The sequence below is a fragment of the Planococcus citri genome, chromosome 3 (assembly GCF_950023065.1).
Source record: "Planococcus citri chromosome 3, ihPlaCitr1.1, whole genome shotgun sequence".
Lineage (NCBI taxonomy): Eukaryota > Metazoa > Arthropoda > Insecta > Hemiptera > Pseudococcidae > Planococcus > Planococcus citri.
In genome coordinates this window covers 43,144,713-43,162,243 of record NC_088679.1, presented here as the reverse complement: position 1 = coordinate 43,162,243, position 17,531 = coordinate 43,144,713, and the positions used below count along the sequence as shown (strand labels likewise).

Below are 17,531 nucleotides of genomic sequence, written 5' to 3'. Positions count from 1 at the left end.
CGATAGTAAATCAAAATTCATTCGGATTAAACCAGACGCGCGGGAATATTCATGCTGGTTAATGCTGCTATTGTGCTGGTGTTGTTTTTCGGGTTTAGTGAATGAATATTCTATTTTTTTTTTTTTTTTTTTACAATGTGACTAATATTTATTTGATGTTTTTATTCGTCAATTTTTAATGTTTTTGCGAATTTTTTTGTATTACTTTTATTTCAAATTGATGATGTGCTATTTTAATTGACATTTTAACGAATCACAATTTTTTTTTTTCAATTATTGGCGGCTTTCAATAGAAGATATATTTTTTTGAAACTTTTTCTTTGAACTTAAATTGCAACCAACTTTACCAGTGACGATTAACTGCCTCTTTAAATATGGATTTTAATACTTCATTAACATTGCAAAATAAAGAAGCTTCTGATCATTCGAAAGCAAAGATTACACCATTTTCAATAGCTGACATTCTGACAAAATATCCGAATAATGAGGAAAATCAAGCGTTGGATATGTCCAGCAAATACCCAAATTGCAGTTCTGAAAGTAAGCAGTTTTTTTCACTATACCTGCCTATTTAAAAATATGAATTAAATGTGCAGATAAGTTATGAATTTTACACAGATTCAGAACAAATTTGTGAATTTTTCACATTTACCCACTTTGTAGATATTTTCTCAAAACCAAATTTTCAGCTGCCCAAGTTCATTTGTCAAATTTTGGCGAACGGTTGAAAATTCAAAATTGACTGTTTTTGGTGATTTATGTTTTTTTTTAAGTACGTAGTTGATCAGTAAAAATGGTCAAAGTGAGTCCTAAAACTGATATTAATTCCCCAAATCCAAATTTCACCATTTCCCGTCATTCTGGAGCCTCCAGCGCGATTTTCAATTTCTTCAAAATTTTGAATTTGCCCCAGAAGGCGTGAATATGAAGTTGGGCAGCTAAAAATCGAGTTATGTATTATACTCGACCTGTTTAACGAATTTCTCCAGATTTGAGCCGATTTTGAGAGTGACACCTCAAGAGTGGTTTTTTGACCAGCTTTTTTCATAATAAAAATATCCAAAAAATCAAAAGTTTCCCGTTATTTTCGAGGAAATTTGCTGTATTTCTTCAAGAACTAACCCCCCGAGCGCAAATTCCACCATTTCCATGCTGTTCTGGAGCCTCCAGCGCGATATGTGAAGAAAATATGATGATGAAATGTAGCTGGTGTGACACTGAACTATGCTTCGGTCATTCCATAGAAACTCAACATCGTTGCGGAGTTACTCATGGTTCGTTTCCAAAGCATATTTTGTATGCTGTATGATATTTTGATCGGTTGCTCATGAAAAAAAAGCAAGAAAAGAAAACGTGATGCGAAGTGGTGTTTATAATTGAATTTTGTGACTTTGAAAATTATGATATGGTCATTGTTTCACATAATAAAACACTACAAATTCAGAAAATCGGGCTAGGGCTCCAAAAACTGCTCAAAAAGCGAAATTAGGACGGGTGGTAGTTCTGAACTCGATACAGCGATTCGCGCAAATGTCAAAAATTACCTCGCAAATAACCAAAAACTTGGTTTTTTGGATATTTTTATTATGAAAAAAGCTGGCCAAAAAACACTCTTGAGAAGTCACTCTCAAAATCGGTTCATTCAAGATTAGCAAATGGTTTTAAGGATGAGACTGGTAATTAGAATTCAAGTGATGTGAAAGTCGATGAAAATAATTGTTTTACATATATACCTAAGTAGATAAGCACTTCAAATAATAAAACTCTTATTATATATAGTTATAATTACCCCTGTCTGACTCATTCACAACTCAGTGACTCATAATCTTACGTAATGAAAGCTTGAAGAGTTCTGATACTCTGCATGAAATGTCACCGTGAAAAAAAAATCATAAGGTACACCTATTCAAGCTATCCACTCAAATTTTTTTCTCAATAAAAAAATTACTCGAGGGCTAATTTTTAACAGGAAATTTATTTATACTAGATACTTTATTGTTGGAGTTCACATCACAGATGTTCAATTCGTGAAATATAATCCTTTATTAATGATTTTAGACTCGATAAAAAAAAGAAAGAAATATTGGCAAAACTTGCACTCATGATGTGGATGTGGGTGTTCTATATCATCATCATTCCTTTAAAATGTTTATACCTACTGTCTATTTTATATGAAGAAAAATAAAACCAAAACGTTAGATTATTTAGGGTGAAGCTCAAATTGACTTAATGGATTTAAAAGCATCAGTTTCAAGTGGGTTTTAGCCGCATCGCTGTAAACAATTGGCCGGTAAGCAAAACATACAAACTCTTTATCAATTAATGTCCCAAACTAGATTGTTTACTTATAGCGTTCGATAAATGATTCATAAACTAGCAAAAAATCTAGGTTGTTGAAATGCTGGGTTTTATTTTTATTTTTTCAAAATGGCGATAAAAGGAACGATAGCCTGTACTTAAATGAACAAATTTCATTTTTTGTAAAAATTTATTACTCACCTACCTAGGTACCTACTTTATAAAATGAAAAAGGTTTCTATATATCGTAGTTAGCTTTGGATATTAAAAATTACGTATGGTACTTGGTACCATATATCTATGAGCGTTTAGTTCACCGAAGCTGAAATTGTTTTTGCTCTAAAAAAATGATGTCTGAATCAAAAAAATTTCAATTCCCCTTATTTTTTCGTTTTCAGTAAGTTTCGTATAGGTAGGTATCACTACGAAAACACTCAGCGATGCGTCACCTTCAATAAAACGAATACTGTCAATTTTCGTCCTATAAAAAGTTCTTTAATGCATAAGTAACAATGGAAAATCAATTCTCTATAGGTACATTATTAGATGCTTTTAACGAAAATTACCACCAATATTTTGCTCTAATTTAGGTGACCCCCAAGTACCATTCAGTTCCTAGGACCGAAATAAAAGCCTTTAAAACGTCGTCGCAATTCACAAATTAATAAAACACGTGACTTGTGTGCTTTGTCATTGTTGTTTGTTACGATAAAATTTCATAAAGAATTACACTTTCATGGTCTTTAACTGAAAGTGAACTTATTACTCGGAATGATCCCTTGACTATATGTGTAGGTAAATGTTTTTGTTGCTGTTTTTTTCCATTAGGTACACCAAGAGGATTTATCGAAAACCGGAAATTTTAAAACTGTTTTTCCTATTGACAAATAGTTTGATTGAAAAGAAAGAGAGTAGCAGGGTTTAAAAATAAAGTGGAAGTAAATCGGAAACAAAATTTTCCACTTCGTTAAATTCATGTTCTTCAGGGAGCGTTTAGAGTTGAAAAAAAAAGAAAGGAAAGTTCCAATCCCACTTACAAATACAATCAAGTAATCAAATCGGAACAAGGATCAAAATTATGACGATTCTTTCAAACTTTCTCAAGCCACTAAAAATTATTGAAATTTGTACTGACTCGTTTCAAACTTTTGATGCTAACAAAAATGTTTAAGGCATTCGCCTCCTGATTTTTAAAATTGTATCGGGTTATTCCTCGCCAAATCGGCGGACTTTTGCACGAGGGGGTCTTCGATTTTTTTCAAAATCTGATCATGTTTAGAAGTCATCAAACAATGACAAATGACGCAAACCGGACATTTTTTCGACTTTTTTTTGGCGGAGCTTTGGGCTATGGGGCTTCAAAATTCTCCAAAATGACCGAAAATGGAAAATTTTAGTTTCAAATTGCTCCGGTTGTACGTGGTATAGAATTTTGAACTGTTTTTCAAATTGTAGTACTTTGAGAGGGCAAATCGACGATGTCCACGAGTAAAAATTCTGAAACAAATCTCTGTTTTGGTCCTTTTCATGTACGTAGAATAACATAGGTATCTAAAAATTGGACTGGCATTTTTTTGATTTTTTTCATTTTCGAGAAAAAAAATTACAAGTTTGGCACTTATTGCAAAAAAATACCATCAGAAACCTAAAAAATGAAAATTTTTGCGTTTTTGAGATATTTTACCAATGTGTAGACGAACATTTAAAAAAACCTTCCCTCCCTCGCAATTTGTCAACAAATTAATTATAACTTTTTTAATCAATTTTTTTTAGGGTTTTGAAAGTAAGTAGCAACACTGATTTTGACATCACTCGTCAATTACCCTCTCAAAGTACTACAATTTGAAAAAAAGTTTAAAATTTATATACTTACCACGTACAACTGTAGCAATTTGCAACTGAAATTTTCCATTTTCGGCCATTTTGAAAAACTTTGAAGCCCCACAGCTCCGCCAAAAAAAAATCGAAAAAATGTCCGGTAGTTTACGTCATTTGTCATCGTTTGATTATCTCTAATTAAACATGATCTGATTTTGAAAAAAAAAAAAAAAAAAACGAAGACGCCTCGTGCAAAAATCCGCCGATTATTGTAAGTCATCACTTTTGAATGCATTCATTTTGTATCTAACTCTCCAACAAAATATGTACCTACTCAAGTACCTATACCTACATGTGTTTTTTAAATGTTTGTTCTGTTTCATGTAGCCAAGGAATCAAAATCACTGCTACGGAATTCCCCATCAAGGAAATTGAATCCGTTATTCTACATTAGACCAAATTATAAACAAATTCCTAAAACTGAGGATCGTCCTGCCAGATATTTAAACGAAGAAAATTTACCTTTGAGTTACCGCAAAAAAAGATCACGAGCAGCATTTTCACATTCACAAGTCTTTGAACTGGAGCGTCGTTTTAATCAACAAAAGTACCTTTCCGGTCCAGAACGCGCAGATCTAGCTCAAGCTCTCAAGCTCACAGAGACTCAGGTAAAAATATGGTTCCAGAATAGACGATACAAAACCAAGAGAAAACAATTGCAAATGTCTGAAAGTATGTCAAGTGCGAAACGTGTTTCGGTCAAAGTTTTAGTTAAAAATGATTACCTGCAATACCAAGAAAATAGAAATTCTGCTTCATCAGCACTTGATGAAAAATACCGTAGTTTTAGAAATAATTTTCATTCGTTACAATATCCTATTTCTTACACGTCACCATACTACTGTTGTTACTATCCTTTACTTTATGTTGGCAATAACGCTAATTCTGAAGTATCCTCGGTTAGTAATGTAGATGTTAATAGTGATAACAGTGATTCAATGATTGAAGTAGCCAATGATTTTGAATCGATCTCCAGTTAATCACATATCCTATGTATGTATGTACCTACCTACTTACCAATTATTATGTCTGGAAAAATGTACAAATTCATTTATCTACCTATAAGTAGGTACTTATCTATAGTTATTTTTATGACGTAAGTTTAGCACTTGATGTTAATTTGTTTTTTTTTTCAACACATAAGTACCTACTTAGTTAAACAATGATAAAAATTCAAAAATTTCAAAAACAAATTTTCGGAGTTTTGAACACGTAAAAAATTTAATTAAATTCTTCAGGATCAGTAGGTACCTATTTCTTCAAAAACAACTTGAAGAAGCCTTCGTCAATCAATTCAAGAGGTTGGAAACAGAATATTAACAAAATATCATCTTTTTACCACAACCTGATCAAATTTTTATTCTTTAATAAAAAATTATAGCCCACTCCGAATTTTCAAAAAATTTCCAAAAATTGAAAAATGAAACTCAGTACTAATTTGAAATGGTATAGAATAAGAAACATCAATTTGATTACATAATGTAAACTTTAGATAGAACTGATCGCTAAAAATGTTCACATAGGTGCGGATCTATACCTACCTTGATACATAAGTAGGTACCTATAAAAATTCTGATGATTCGAAAAAAATAATTTTGCGATAGGTAGGGTAGATAGGTACCATCACGTCTTTCATAGAGGTATCTAGATCTAAATTCTAAGTAGCAAAAATATTTCAATATTCATATACGCATAGGTAACTGCACTTGAATTTCATAATTACAATTATATTGGTAGGTAATTTGACCAGTTGAATGTAACATATTTTTATACTTTTAAGCTCTATTTTCTTTTTTGAGGCCTCCATTTCATACAGTGAAATTGAGAACTTACCTACCTATCTGTCGTTGAAATTGTTATGAAATTTTTTGCGTTGATACCGGGCTGGCTTCAATAATTAATAGATTAGGTACATAATTATATCTATGTATAAATGTTACTTTAAATAAATTACGTACTGAGTATGAATACAATTTTGTTTCTTTTATATTATCCACCGTATCTTATGACTGTGAAAAAAAAAAAAAAAAAAAAAAAAAAACTCTGCTCGAATTCTTATGTATTTTCAGTCAATTTAAACAATAAAGATACAATTCTCTAAAGAAATCGTTGGCAAAAAGTATATACTCTTTTATTTCGCCGTAGATGAAAAAAAATCCTCTCCCTCCTCCCTTACACGAGTTCCATCAAGAGTAATTGAAAACCACACAATCGAACCATTCGGAAATTTTAAAGTTAATTTAGAACATAAGTCATCTTCGGAAAATTAGTTATTGAATCGGAAGTCGCAAGTAGTACTTTACCGCTTAACAGGGGGTTTCGAAAAAAAGAAAAAGTTTTGCGAATGAAAAGAGTTCACGAGTACGATGCGAGGGGAAATAAATTAAACGGTTGCTTAACAACCGATTGAAAAGTTAGGGTGGCGCCATAACCGGCTGTAATTCGAATTAATTACATCATTAAGGAGGATTGTCACGTAGTGTTCTTTTTATCGGCACAAGATTACACACCCTTCTTTTATTATTTCTTCCTCACTAATATTATACTTATTTGAACGTAAAATGAACCGTATTTTTTCGAATCTTCTTTCCAACTTTTCATATCGTTTTGAGACTTTTTTCCACGTGGTGGTGAGTTTTACATAAAAATTTTGTGCTTTTCGCTCAAGTTTTAAAGACAGATTTAAACTTTAATACGTCGAGAGAAAAGTGGTTTTTAAACAATGACTTGAAAATTAAAAAAAAATTGATTTCTGATACCTACCTTTGATTTATCAAAAGAACATCTCGGCTACCAAAACAAATTCAGCACTTCAGCAGTATGGAGATTCTTTATTACGCGTTCAATAAAAACCCCCATTCAATGCATAAAAATTAAAGGGAAAAAATGGCCAATGAATTTTGTTTTTTCTGAGAGAAAAGGGACAAGAGAAGGAAGATGAGGATTGTATGTAGCCTATTAATTCAATATAGGTATCTGGGTACCTTTAAACTGACCTCAAATAACGATTCACGTTTTCGAAAAATTATCAAAAGCTAATAAGTATATGACTTTCTCATAAAATATCCAGTACCTATAGGTAGGTACGTCTTCCAAAATCTCAACACGCCAGTAAATCACGTATAAATTCAACTACTTTCAAAGCACGTAATCGGAAATTTCACTGATGGTACTTCTCAAGTTTTCGTCTTTCTTTTTTTTTTCTTCTTCTGCCATATAGAAAAGCTGAAAAATCACGTTTTGACTTCCTTGTACAATCGCTTCCGTTTTATTTTTTCCCACTATTCTTCTAACAAGTTATGTGCGATGGGACAAAATCTTTTTCATGTAGGTACGTTAGGTAGATATTTCGTATTCTGACGTGAGAATTTCACCCTTACCAATAGAGGTAGATACTCGGCAAGCCATATACGATTACTGGTCTTGAGAGAGAGAATACGTAAGATTTGCTGCGATGGTGCTCGAACACGAGAGCTATTTTTGAATAAAACTCGTGAAAGTGATAGGGTTATTGATTTTAGAGAGATTACACAACCTTCAAATGTAAGAAAAAAATATCAAACGTATAACGAAGCCGCTGATACTAATTACGTAAACAGTTTATAATATTATAAAAAGTACGTTTATATTAAAAGATCAGACCCAGAACACTTTCAAAACATAATGGGAGGTCCTTGCTTTTAGTCCAACAATCATCGAATCTCTTTATCGATGTTTATTTACGTTACCGGCACCACATCTACCAAAACGATGCACAGTACCTACGTTCTTTTTGGTCTTGAGTTTTGTGTACCTTATTTTTCTAAAAAGATTTTATAACTCGTAAAACTACAAATTACCAACAAATTACCGAAAAATATTTTAAGCATTTTTGTATAACAAAATGTATGGTACATATACGTAGGTCTAGGTAGGTACCTACGTGGTGTAGCTCATACATATGTTGCTACAGTACACGAACACATCTCCCAATCAACATTTTGATTTGCATTAGACGTAAGATCTATTTACAAAAACTACACACATCAAAGTGAAACATTAGTCAGTTCGCAATTCATCTTCAAACGTATGTCAATTATACGGTCATTATAAATATTTCAAAAAGCTTTCACGTAGAATTATTTTCTAATCCATCTTCAAAGGAAATAAAAAATCTTTCAACGCACAGGTACATTACCATCAGCTTCAACATGCTGTAAATGACGAAAAAAAAAGAACAGAAGATGTGTTACGTATACCTATACCTATCTAAACATTGTACAGAGATTTTTTTTTGTCTTCTCCAACTTCCTATCTTATTTCAAAGATGATATTACGGGCCGATATAGCCTTCATTTCTCACACTTGCAACCCTATAAATATACTCGTCTCAATAGTAGATGATACCTGAAGTACGTAGGCATAAATATAAACTACTGTATTAGATAATTATTAAGAGAAGGAGAGCCGCTCGACATATAAGGTAGGTATGTATACGTATTCGTGATATTTCAATGTCTAATGTTGCAGAAATTTACGTTCAAGTAAAGTATTATGGTAGATTATTAGGTACTTGTACTCGATTTCTGCGAGTAAATTTGTCTCCCTGATTTAAATATGTAGGATACACGATAGTCGACGCCGAATCGCAGTCAAATTATCTGTATCTTTCTCCCTCTCTATTTATTTCTTTCTCTGTCTATACGAAGGTAGGTGCTCTTCAACTTAACGTTATTGTTGCTTTACCATCCGTAAAATATTAGGCACTCATTTAAGGCTACTCATATGTTAATGTACTTTTATGCTTCAGGATCGATAATCAGCAACCCTATTTGAAATCTGTTTCGGTTAGCAGCCAATGGAATTAGCTTTTGTTGGGTGATTAAAACTTTCGATAAACTAAACACAAATAAGCGATGCTATTTATACACCTAATATCTATGGCATCGATAATAAGCAATTATATACACCTAATTAGGGATTTTTTTATGGGAGCACGCAGTGTCTCTAAAATTCCTCCGAAGAAACTTTCAAAAATATCGAGGAATTGTCATAAAAACTGAAAAAAATGCTTTTAAGTAATTTTGTAAAAAACATGAACTTTTGTTTGGCAAACTTTGAAGCAAAAAGAGGATCAAAAATCAATGCTTTATTTTACACATTTTGACGAAAAAAGCACAAATTTCTTAGTAATTTTGGCAAAAATTACGACCATTTGACTATTATCAAAAATCTACTTCCTGAGATTTTGGCGGAAAAACATTACAACTTCTCGTCAACTCCCCAAAAATTGGCACTCTCTGACAATTTTTACAAAAAATGCGAATTTGTTAACAATTCGTCAATTTTGATGGAAACGGGATTTTCTTGGCAATCTTGGGAAGAACAGGAATGCTTGACAATTTTGGAAAAAATTGACTCTTTTTGACAATTTTACAACTTTTTCAAAAGTTGACACGTTTTGACTCGTGTAAATTTTGCGGGAAAAAAATCATAACTTTATAAGCAAGTTTGGCCAAAAACAGTACCTACCTAATAAACCTACTTTTGCTTGACTATTTAGGAACAAAAAGGAGGCTCTTAAACGAATAAGGGAAAAATTAATTCTTTTAGGGTGTTTGGGGTGAGGAGAAGGTACCAAAAAATTATGGACTATAACAACTTTTGAGAATTAGCGTGCCTCCAAAAAAGAAACGATAAAAAAGGGCCTGTGCATACCTAATTAATGAGCTCACAAAGTGTCGATATTTTTATACAGCTGCTGAAAAAGAAATGGAGTCAAGACCTGCTAGATTTTTTCAATTTTGAAATGAGTATACTATCAACTAGGTATCTTCGATTATGCACTGTCACAATTCACAACTATCGTGTGTAACATGGGTTTTGAATATTTGAGTAGTCCTTACCCATGCACCTATGTACCTAATGTCAGATTTTATAAAAATGATCAAGGTCTCAAGTTTTTGCACTTTGCTATCTAAGCAGTCTTCGATGCAAAAAATCTGCGGGAAACCAAAAGGAATGCCGATAAAAATAGTAGGTAGGTACCTAACCAAATATACATATTTTGACCCACAAAATTAATTCACTGAATGAACTCAATATTTGCTGTAAGGTTCATAGTACCTATACCTAGGTACATATTTTTACTTAATACTGTTTGTATGGAATTTGATGAATGATTTGTCATGTGCCAATACATTAAAGATAGAGAATGAAGAATTAAATAAAGTTTACTCTGCAAAATCTTTCAATTTTTTTAGAGAGAGAAAAAATGCGAATGCAAAATGGGAATATCTAATTGCATACAGCAAAAATAAAATTGACTCATTGCACAAATGTTCCCATTTTTTAAAAAAGTGGTCTATAATTTCATAAATTAAAAAAATTAAGTAACAAAAAAAATCGGTTTCCCTGGTAGAAAATGCGAAAAAATCTACTTTGATAATTTTTTTTCAGCGCGTAAAAGTATTGATAGGACCTATTACTGCGTGCTGCTCTCTTTATTACTGATTCTTTACCAAAAGCCATTGTTCAGTTCCCTCTTTCATTCAAGTCGTCACCTAACTTAGCAACTCGGTACATTCTATAGGTGATAGAGTTCGCTCAGTGGCATAAAATCTACAATCCATCTTTATCTTACCCAAGAATGCTCACACACTATGTATTTGCTCAATTTGAGTACTCAATATCGTACTCAATACTCATATGCTTACATTTAAAAAAGTAAGACTAGAGGTTTGTATCGCCGAGGTTTGCAAGCAACGTGAAGGTTTAGAAATAGTTTTGCTAGACGTTCAGTAGAATTGAAAACAATTTTCTCAACTTATTCATTTTAATTTTGAATTTAGCAAGCAAAATTTCTCAACATATTGCAAATAAAAAGAAGGTAAAATCGTTATTTCTACGTACCTCGTACCCACCCCAAAAACTAACAGAAATTTAAAAATGTATTCGATTTTTTTTTTTTGAAAATGTATTCAATAATTCCTGGTTGTTAGCTATCCTCCTGGTGATTTTACTTTTTTGACACTTGTGTAATAATGGTTTTATGTAACGTACTAACAATATTTCAGGATCTAATTAGGCAACTTATTTCACACCTATGATCTTAAGCAATCCATTTTACACCAATGCTTTTCATTGCATAAGTGGGATTTCACAGGCGTTTAATGTACGTTATACACATAAACGAGAACGAGTATATTTCTAGGAAATGAAAACCGAAATTCATAGTACGTATGTAAGTACAAACTAAAATTTCAATTTCTTTAAAATTTCGAAATGTAAGTCTAACCTTTAAAAAAAATTGTCTCCATAAACGTATCTTTTTCGAATATTTCAACAACGGAATCTCTCGCTTACTTACATTAGTGTTCACTCAGTCATCGATTTTCATATTTTTTTTTTTTTTTTTTTTTACCAGAGTATGGAAACTTATAAGGCAACTTTTAAAAAAATTCCTACAGTATTGGCATAAAATTGAGGGTTCTTTCTGAATTTTTCAAAATAATCCAAAATAAAAATCAAGTGACTATGTAGAATTATTAGTACCTAGGTGTAGGTACCTACCAGGTCATAATGCTAAAAAAATACATTTTGCATTACCGTACCTAAGTGCATACAATTACAAGAATAGATATGCCACATTTACATGAGTACGAGTAACAGTATTTTTGAGGGAACCAATTTTTAACTTGAAAATTTTCTTTTTGAGTCAGTTTCGAATTGTCAACGCGTTTTGGGGATCTCTCTTGAAAAAAAATTTCAAAAAATTGTACTTTTGGACACAGTTTTTAAAATAGGTAATAATAATAATTTTTAATGGTGTATATGATACAGCTACAACTCCTGGAAATGTTCCATTTACGAAGATTATATTTTCTTCTCAATTGCGTTCCTTATAGGCCTTATTTAACCTGAGAAAATAACAACGTATTTTTCAAATTTCATAATTTTTTTTTTGAAAAGCTTGAGCGATGTTGGTAGTGATTTTGTTTTATTTTGATACTTTCAGCAGATTTTTGAATGGTTCAGTTTTGGAAATTGTCGTAAAACGAACCAAAATGAAATAAAGTACAGGCTTCAGCATCTTATCAATAACGATGGAAAATCCAAACATCTGCTATAGCTTTAAAAAGGCATGGAACCCTGAACCAAATCCAAGTTTTCTATCCTGATAATATAACATTTTGATTTTTCTATAGAAGTCAAGCCAAATTTGAATGATCTAAAAAAAAAGGTGCCAGTCGGGATTCATCTTTTGTTCGGAAGAAGGTGTGATGAGGAGGGATGGAAAGTGGGCGACAAATAAAGATTCACCTAAAGTGGAAAATACTAATTCGGTAGATAATTTATGTACTTGAACACGATGCTGAATTATTACTTTTTATAATCATCAACTATGATATACCTAGATATCGTTTCAATGCTTCTGGCAACATTTCATTCAATTTGTATTGTCGATTTCTAGTGACAAACTGAAACAGAAAAAATTATAATTTTTTTTTTTTTTAAAGAAAATCAAGAGAAATAATTACAAAATTAATAAGATCAGAGAGTGGAGTGTTTTTTAATATTTTACTTTTTTAATTGAAATCTTATAAACAAGTAAGTATCTGATATGGTGACATGATGACACGAAAGAATTGAATTAATTTACGAAAGACAGGTAGGTACCCACTTTAAATATTTGACAATAATAGTGTTGAATAGAATTAAAAATATCAAAAATGCTTTGGCGTACTTATGTACCTATAGACAAATGAAGATTGAAAAAGAAAAAAAATATTAAAAAATGAAAAAATAAACTACTTACCCCACACACCTTTGTACATATGAAATGTTTCAATATGTTTTTTGCCAGAGAGATATTTTAGTTCATCTAGGTAGATCGATGGTAATGCAAAAATTAGAAAAATAATTATCTTCTCTGAAAAGATGGATTTTTCTCATGATGGTATCACTTTGTCATTGAAATTTGCTCATTCCGATGTACCTACTTAATCCTCTCGTTCGCAGTATTGCTATTGAAATCATTCATTTCACGATTATAGGTACATTAATATGGTACCGTTTTTAAAACACGGAGCTTTGAGCTTCGCAATAGGTACTATTTTATAGTAGGTATGGATCAAAATGGAGAAAAGAACCATACATAATAAAGGGTGGAAGGTAGCAATTGTAGCATCATTCATAATTTGGAATCATTTTGACCTTAAAAACTTTGCGTCACATCGATGACGACAACGAAATGAACGTGAGCAGTAAGATATGTGTTCGTCTATCAAATTCAAACGAGTTCCTTGCATGACGAAATAAGGCAGCAATTCTTACATCGGATGTATTTCAGTATCAGTTTTTGGCTGTGTTACTGAACGTTAAGTACGAGAACCGCACCCGGTGCTCTGTCTGTGTCTGGTACCCAAGTAGTGCTGTATGTCGAGCAAACCAAACATACTCGATCCCTTTCCAGGATTGAAAAAGTTGATTACGGCGTTATTTATCAGTTTTTTTTACCTCTCCCCAGGATTAAAAAAATGATTTTTGGGGTATTTTTCTAGTTTTTGAATCGGTAGAGCTACGAAGGGGAGAACTTTCCAAACAATGTGAGAGGGCGTTTCTATCAAAGTGAGAACCAAATTTGTTGGAACCACCTTCAATACTAAAAAAAAGTATATTGTGCAAAGACAAACCACCCCGAAAGGGTGATCTTTCTGAATGAAGTGACGATGCGTTTCCATCACCTCCATGAAAATATAAAAGTATTCATGGTTGTTAATCACGAATCTCTAACAACAAATATTTGACTCTTAATATTAAGCTGTTTGATTTCTAGGTAAGTATCAGTACCTATAGTTTTTTTTTTTTTTTTTAAATACCTACTTGAGTTATACCTTTGCAAAATGTAAAAAAATCCTGCGTTTATATTTTGTAATTTTATCTGTATTCACACGATTACAAACGTGAGTAAGTACCTGTAAATCGAATGAAAAAATATGGCGACCAAAATATGAACCAAAAACTGATGAATGGCTACGTTGAAAGGGATAAGGGGACAGGAACGGTGCAGTAATAGATCTCGTCGTCTCCGGAATAGATTGAAGTCGTTCCGGTCTAGAAGATGTGATGACGGATTCGATGGTCGCCAGTCGGCATTTCAAACTCATTCGGCGGTGCATTCTAATTGCTTCAGTCAACTCCAGTTATCTTTGTTGAATATACATGAGATTTAGTCCTGTAGACGGTAGGCACTATAGGTAGGCACCTACATATATTTTGAGGAAACATTGTTAAGACTACATTTAATGACATGACGTCACACTTCGGTTAGCGCGTCAAAGTAGGTAAAACAAGAATTTCAAAATCGTCGCCTTATTTTTCATCTTCTCTAATACTTAATAGCAAATTAACATTACCAAATGCGCCCGTTTTTAGCGCTGCAATTCCGGATACATTCGTCGCGCCGCTGTGCGCCGTTCGACTTCGGATTACTATACAAATAGGAAGAATTTTCGTAACTTCTTCTCGTCTTTGGTAATGACACGTGATAAATTGTGTATTTGCTGGGTTGACCGCGAAATTAGTTTGTTTAGTTTAGGTTTTCCTAACGAATACTACCGGAAGCGGAAAATACTCGTAGTCTACCCCCGTAGGCGTAATCCATGCGTCGATTTCATTCCAACAGCTGTAATAATTGAGCGTAAATTAAGCTTTCAACGACTCCACAATAATTTTTCATGCGAGCAAAGCTACGTATACTTAGGTACCAACCTAGATTGCGGCAAACGCATAAACAAATTTTCATCGATTGAATTCTTGTTTATCATTAAACTATTCAAAAATGATTTTTTCCCTTTCAAATCGCTTCTTCACTTGTAATAATTAGGTGAAGCTGCCGGCACAAGCGATCATTATAATATGTTTCAATCTGCTTATTTTTATATATTAACTTCGGAACGAACTGGTTGTAATCGTCGCTAAATTATAACGTTAGCATGTGTAATAGGCAAATCTAAACAACCTGTAATTTGAAGCGGCTTTGGAAGCTGTTTAATGGTATTAATCGTTAAATTACACCAGTGTGTTACTTCTCATTGCTCGAATAGCTTACATTAATGGACATGGTCTTTAATCTACATCTATTTATGCTCACACTTTAGTCTTTTTGCTCTATTCTAATCATTAATATGGTTATTTCGGTAATTTTTTCTTATTAGATTAAAAATCATCGTTTTTCGATGAGAATAATCGATCGTTTTTGTCTCAAATTATTCGGTATTTAGTTACATTTTTTGTACGTACCTACCTACAGCTTCAAAAGCAAACCTTTTACGCATTTTTATGAGTTGAAGTATTTTTTATGACATTCCAAGTATATGGTAGACTGTTGACATAGGTAAGTGAATTTATTTCCCCCTCTATTTTATAGGTACTTAGGTGCTTATTTTTTAAAATTGAAATCCATCCAAAAGTTTGAAACTTTTATTAATTTTTTGTGTAAATTATGATCAATAAGTATTAAAATCAAACCACTGTCAGGTAGGTACTTATCTATAATAAAGTAAACTGCTTTCAAAACCTGCCATCGACTTCAAAGAAAATTGGATTTTTAAAATGCTGCTTGATGAGTAGCTACTTACCTACCAACACTACTTACAGGGTCCTAATCGGTTTTTCAAATTTTTGACGTTTAGAATTTTTTCAACCCTTAAGCGTTTGAGAGATGTTCAACCGATTAATAAAAATATTCATGAGAGAAGTTGGACTGAACAATTGAACTGCGATATCACAAAAAAACATTTTTATCATCGCAAGAATAAATTGGATCGAGTAGGTAAATTAGGGTGAAATGACGACGTATGAGCAGGTTTTCAATTTCGATCAAATTTTATTTACAAGATTTTTTTATTTTTTTAAATCGGCAAAACATACCTACTTAAAATTTTTTGAACATTTTTGAGAAATGGGTGAAACAAAATTTTTATATTTCTAAATTTTAAAAGATTTTTGCTTCGAATAAAATAAAATATTGTATACTTACAAAGGGAAAGCTAGCGCAAGGATTTTGAAAATTCGTTGAAGTTTAATTTTGGAATTTGAAGGTGAAACTGAAGTGTAAATAAGGTTCTCATTTCAATGTGAGAATTGAGAAATCACGTAGGTACTAAATTTGAAAAAATCAAATTTCAAAAAGATATTATAAAAAATGCCAAAAATTCAAATTGATATTGGTAAGTACTTTTCATAGAAATACAAGTTTGGGTCTTTTGAAATGAATTTTTATATGTAGGTACCTTAATACTTCAACCGAATTTCCTAAAACTTCAAAATGAAATTTGATCAAAATCAACAAACCCAGTGTTACCACACATTTAAACCTATTTTATTCCATATTTTACTCGTGTAGTGATTTAAAGACTTTTACTTATGAGCTGTTGAATTTATTTTCGGAAAACGGGAATGAAATTTTGTATTTTGAAACTGGAGCCTCCAGCGATTTTTTAATTTTCTCCGGAAATTCCAAATCGCTCTAAAAGAGCCAAAAATGAACTTTAACGCCTTCAGCTTTGGTCTATCAATTTGTATTAAATAAGTGGGTACCAGAAAAAGTGAGGAAAAAATCAAATTCTCATTCACTGATAAATTTCAAGCATTCTTATGAGAGAATTTATATGCATTTTGAGTTGTTGTTGCAAGGCTTCAAAGGTCAAAAAATTGACTTCTAGAAAGATAGAATTTTTTATAAATTCTGTCATAAATAAGATAAATTGAAAGTTGACTTTTTTGTCCGCGCATCACGTCAGAAGTACTATTATGTACGGTAATGAACGAAATTTCATGAAATTTTATATGGACCTTCAGACCATCGTCCAAACCAACTTTGTGACATTAGTTTTTTGATATTGGTTTGAAAAGGCCGTGATCAAAGATCAAAGGTCAAAATGTTGATTATGGTAGTAGTGTATTATGAACTTGGGCTACGAATAGAGTATAGGTAACCGCGGGTAGGGTTAAAAGTTATACAAGGCGTTTAAAATGGAAAAAATTCTGTTGTTTAGTCCTGATAATTTGAGTTGACCTATGCTTAAAACATAGGTATCTATGATTTAAAATTTTCTTTGGAGAGGAAACTCAGCACCCATTTTAAGAATTTTTAATATTTGAAAGTTCCTAGGTATAAATTTATGAATGAAAAAAAATTTGAAATAAGCAGTTAAAAACTCAGAGACAGCTACTGGTGATTTGAAAACCGAATAAGCGAGAGGCAGGGGAGAAATAAGTAAGTGCTATAGGCTAGCTACACTTTACAGAAAACTTAACCTTCACTTTGTTCCAGGCCTTCTACTAATCGATCATTTTTGGTTTTTGTGTTT

At 32.2% G+C, this 17,531-nt stretch overlaps 1 protein-coding gene across 1 annotated transcript; it reads left to right on the top strand.

Moving 5' to 3' along the window:
- On the top strand, nt 1-6,113 carry LOC135841211 (homeobox protein ceh-12-like). The gene is made up of 2 exons (XM_065358058.1): nt 1-540; nt 4,504-6,113. The coding sequence occupies exons 1-2, from the start codon at nt 375-377 to the stop codon at nt 5,154-5,156; spliced, it is 819 nt and encodes a 272-aa protein (XP_065214130.1). The 5' UTR covers nt 1-374; the 3' UTR covers nt 5,157-6,113.
- Nucleotides 6,114-17,531: the final 11,418 nt, after the last annotated feature.